The sequence below is a fragment of the Gambusia affinis genome, linkage group LG17 (genome assembly GCF_019740435.1).
Source record: "Gambusia affinis linkage group LG17, SWU_Gaff_1.0, whole genome shotgun sequence".
Taxonomy (NCBI): domain Eukaryota; kingdom Metazoa; phylum Chordata; class Actinopteri; order Cyprinodontiformes; family Poeciliidae; genus Gambusia; species Gambusia affinis.
The window spans coordinates 25,391,650-25,396,384 of NC_057884.1; the positions used below are offsets into that span (position 1 = coordinate 25,391,650).

Below are 4,735 nucleotides of genomic sequence, written 5' to 3' on the forward strand. Positions count from 1 at the left end.
TTCATGCTCTTATTTTGAAGTGGATGAAGTTCCATGTTCTCCATTAGCTTCAGCTAAATGTGTTATAGCGCTTTAGCATTAGCTTCCGCTAAACACCATGATGGCATAGCACTTAATGTTAGCTTCTGCTAAATAGTATGATGATATAGCACATTAGCATTACTGCGCTCTAAATGGCTTGTTGCTGTAGAGCGTTAGCGTTAGCAGAGCTACTGTTTGTGAAAAGATTAAAACATTAAAGCAGAAAAGATGTTTTAATGGCCTAGTCAAAGCCCAGACCTCAGAAATCCATGCAGGTTCATCGATTCTGAACAAATTCAGATTATTTTAAATATTCTTATTTTAATCCTGCTGAAACTCAAACACAACAGTTCAGATGAAAGACTTTTATTTTTTATTAAGATTATAAATTTTAACAAATACTTTCTCGAACAGTTTGACCCGGAGATATACAATTTATTAAGCACAAAAATACAAGAATAACAAAGAAAATATGTGGAGAATGGCTGAGTTCTCTGTTTTGGTACACATAGTGCTCGTAAAGCCGGCAGGATCCTCAGGCCGCGCAGAAACCCGGAGCTTCCCTTTCTACAACAAAAGGACTAATTCTGATCCGTTCTCACAACGTTCGGACCCACGGAACCGAGCCGGGACTCTACAGAACGGCGGCCATGTTGGAAACAAAACCACGTTTGAGATCTGGAGTCTGTTTCTCCGACATGCTGCTGAAAACATTCAGCGAGCTTCAGGGTTAAGGCAACAGGAGTTCCTCAGGGATGACCCGGTTCTGACCAGTTCTGACCCGGTTCTGACCAGTTCTGACCCGGTTCTGACCAGTTCTGACCCGGTTCTGACCAGTTCGGAGGCCGGGCTCAGCTGCATCCTCCACTTCCTGGTTCAGTTGAGACACGCTGCTCTGAGGTAAAACCTGGACCGGTTCAGGATGTCAGGCGAATCAAGATGGCCGACTCGGCCTGAAACGTGCAAACGTGTCACTTCCTGTCGGCTCTGTGGATATTTCTACAGCAAAACACCAACAATGATTCAGATTACTGAACCATGTTATTCCTACATTTAAACATTGAGTTTGGATATTTAGTTCTAAAACTAAATATTTATCTTCATAACTAAAAATTTTATTTGAAAGTTAGATATTTAGCTTGTTAATTTAATATTTAGTTTGAAATTTTGACATTTATAAATGTAGGAATAAGGCAGTGAAAACATTTTTCCACATTTTTCTCATTTATCATCAAAATAAACCAAATTATTGCTGTTCATGTTTTGCTGTGAAACTATAGAAATGAGACGCAGAAGAAGAAGTAGAAGGAGGAGAAGAAGAAGTGTGGAGGACCTCCAACCTCCCAGATGTGCAAAATGACCCCCGGGCCTCTGGGGCCCCGGCCCCCCCACCATGTAAACTCTGGACCCGCCTCTGAAATGTTCCCACACAGAACAGCTGAGCCCGGTCTCCCTTCCGTCCTGCTCGTTCCGTCCCTGCGCCATTTCGTACCCGGGCATGAAACAGCTGATTCTGACTCTGCCGAACCGAACCAGATCAGAACCAACCGAACATTTATGACCATTTATATTCATGACGAAATAAAAATGTTACAAATCAGCGCATCGGACTTGGTACGAAACGGCTCGTCAGAACGCCACGATGGCCCGGGTCCAGGCGCCCAGGCTGGCCAGCGCCTGCTTGCTGCAGACCTGCTCCAGTTCGGCCTGGCGGCTCAGCAGCCCGGAGAATCCGGAGCCGAAGATGGAGATCAGGTTGGAGATGTTGGAGGCGTCCGGGCTGCAGTCCGCGCCGGAGCACTCCTCCCGTTTCAACCGCTTCCGCCCCGCCGTGTAGTCCGCCGGCTCCTCCAAGTCCGGCGAGCAGCCGGCAGAGTCCACCTTCCGCTTCCTGGCCGCGGCGCCCGGCGCGCACTGCGGCGCGGCGGCGGCGGCGGCGGCGCAGCAGCAGTCCTGGTGCAGGAAGCCGTTCTCCACCGTGGTCACCACGTGCGTGTCCAGGTCCAGTACGGTGGTTTTGTTGCAGTTCTGGGAGAACTGGTCCTCCATGCAGCAGCTCCGGTAGTACGCCGGCTCCGGCGGCTCCGGCTCCCGGCCGCCCGCCGCCCGGCTCTCCTCCCCGCAAAGCGCGGCGCGCCCCGGCTGCTCCGGCTCCGCGTCCTCCGCGCCCTGCTGCTCCAGCGGCTCCAGCGGGTCCAGCTCCTGGATCCCGCTGCACACCGCCATCACCTCCTCGTACTGCTGCATCCGGTAGATCTCCGCGTACTTCTCCTTGATGTAGAGCTGGCGCGCGTTGCGCAGCACGTAAGACACCAGCAGGTTCTTGTGCAGCTTGATGCCGCCGCGCTGCGTCCGGGAGCTGTGGATCTTCATCAGGGACATGGAGATCAGGCTCTGCGCGTCCACGGCGCACTCCATGGCGCCCCGGTCCACCTCCAACCCGCTCCGGAACCGCCTGTCACTGCTCGGGCTCGGTTCTGGCTGAACTGCTCCAGTCAGCTGTGAGTGGAAACATCGGAGACGCCGCGGCGCCGCTGAGGACCAGCACTCATTTCCAGCCGCTCAGGAGGCTGAGGCGGTTTATACCCCGCACTGAGCCCGCCCCCGCGCCGCAACCGGCCAATCAGCGGCCAGCGTTCCGCTGACAGACAGCCGCGCGCTCAAAGCAGCCCTCCCTGCGGACCAATCAGCGGCTGGCGGCTCCTCTGAACTATTCAAATCCAGCAGGCAGCCTGACAGGAACGTCCTGATTTCAGGAAAACTTGTTCTGAGATCCAGAGAGAAAAGTTCACAAAACACGAAACTCAGCGGAGGAGGGACGACTGGAGGAAGACCAAAGTATAAAATAATAATACAGCAAAGCTCTTACAATAAATAGTTAGGAGCTTAAATAAATATATTTAACTATATAGTTAGTATTTTAACTTATGATTAATTTTTAGTTAATTTATGACATGGCAGGAAATGTGTGTTTGGTTCAGGAAACGGCAGGAATGTTAGACAGGAAGTGGTTTCTTCTTCCTGGAATCGTTTCTGCATTCAGAGGGAAGTGACGTCCTTCATCCTGAATCTAAATCTGAAAATCTGGTTCTGGATCCGGAAGCTGGAGCTCAGACGGAGCCGGTGAGTTTGGCCCTCAGGAGCATTTAACATCAAACATTCGTGACTCCAACAGGAACTCAAACTCATCCTGACCGGAGCCTGAACGCGTCAACCTGCGGAGGGTCTGCCTCCTGGTCACCGTCACAGCCGGGACGTCCGGCAGGTGAGGGCGGCGCCGCGGCTCCACCGGCAGCAGGAAGAGTCTGTGGCCCCTGCAGGTGATTCAGGACCAGGAGCCCCTCGGAGTGACTGCAGTAACCTGCGCTGAACCTGTAGAGGCCAGTGCAGCTCCAGTTTTCCTCTTTGTGATTAGAGCTTCTGTTATTTAGAGGGAATAAAGGCTGTGGCTGCAGAGGGAGAGAAGACATTTACTGAGAGAGAGAGAGAGAGAGAGACAGAGAGAGAGAGAGAGAGAGAGAGAGAGAGAGACAGACAGACAGACAGAGGGAGAGAGAGCAGAGGAGGGGAAAACATCTGCTAGTAATGTTCTCTGTTCTCTGGGTGATGAATGCAGAGCCTGACAGACACTCATCTCTCCTTCCAGAGGAGGAGCTGCTAGCTGCTAGGTGCTAGCTGTTAGCTGTTAGCTGTTTGTCTTCACTGCTGGGAAGGAAACACTGAACATCTAATCACAGCAAGGTGTCCCATTGTTGACTTTAATTAGGACAGATTGAGGTCAGGAAGGATCTTAAAGGTTTCCAACATTCAGAGCAGAGAAACATTCACCGTTTCCCTTCACAAGATTATACATCAAACTAGCTAGCTAGACAGTTAGCTAACCTTAAAGCACTAGTTATAGTTCAGCTAAAGCGCTAGGATGCTAACACTAACGTGCTAAATTCAGCCATGTTGTTGTTGCCGTTTCATTAACACTCTAAAGAAATGGAGCTGCTACCCACTTCAAAATAAGAGCGTGAATAAAAATGTCTGACTGATCACAAAAACTTAAAAATGTTAAAATTTATTCAACTGAAAGTTTATAAAATAGTTTCAATTGTAAAAACAATAATTTAGGAGAAGCTAAGTGCATGAAATGTTTCTTGCTAACTTAGCATTTTTGCTAATTTAGCAAATGCTAGTGGAAATATCTGTGCTGCTAATGGAGCTAATATAGCAGATTAGCAGCAGTGGTCTAGATCTGTTTGATCTAGAAGTGTTTTCACTCTCAGTTCAAACCAGATCAGAGTTTTTTCTCTATCAGAGGAGAAAACATTTTGTGTTTTTGTCATTTGAATCTGTAACCTGGTTTCTGTTTGTTTCTGTGTTCATGTTTTCCAGAAACCTCCAGCTGCTTCCCCACATTCTCTCTTTTCTCTTTCCATCCGTCCGCTGCAGCGCTCCGACCTGCCGGCGCAGCGGAGGCTCGTCTCTTCCTTTGCTCCAGAAAACAGGAACGTTCCTGAACCAGAACCGGTCCTGAAACAGGTTCTGGTTCTGATCCAGGTTCTGGTTCTGCTCAGCCTCTGGTTCTGGTTGCACTGGGAAAACCTGCTGGTTTATTGATCATTATTTTTATCACTGAGATGTGATGAAGGTGTGATGTAAAAACTCATCCAGCCTCCTCAGGCTGAGGTCTGGACTTTGACTAGACCATTAAAACTCAGTTATTCTC

At 49.3% G+C, this 4,735-nt stretch overlaps 1 protein-coding gene across 1 annotated transcript; it reads right to left on the minus strand.

Moving 5' to 3' along the window:
- Positions 1–371: 371 nt before the first annotated feature.
- Positions 372–2,975, minus strand: ier5l (immediate early response 5-like). Its single transcript, XM_044096028.1, has one exon. It carries the CDS (start codon positions 2,437–2,439, stop codon positions 1,651–1,653), a length of 789 nt encoding a protein of 262 aa, XP_043951963.1. The 5' UTR covers positions 2,440–2,975; the 3' UTR covers positions 372–1,650.
- Positions 2,976–4,735: the final 1,760 nt, after the last annotated feature.

What these genes read in the sequence shown, in the direction of transcription:
- ier5l (XM_044096028.1), bottom strand. Translation starts at nt 2,439, where the DNA reads ATGGAGTGCGCCGTGGACGCGCAGAGCCTGATCTCCATGTCCCTGATG.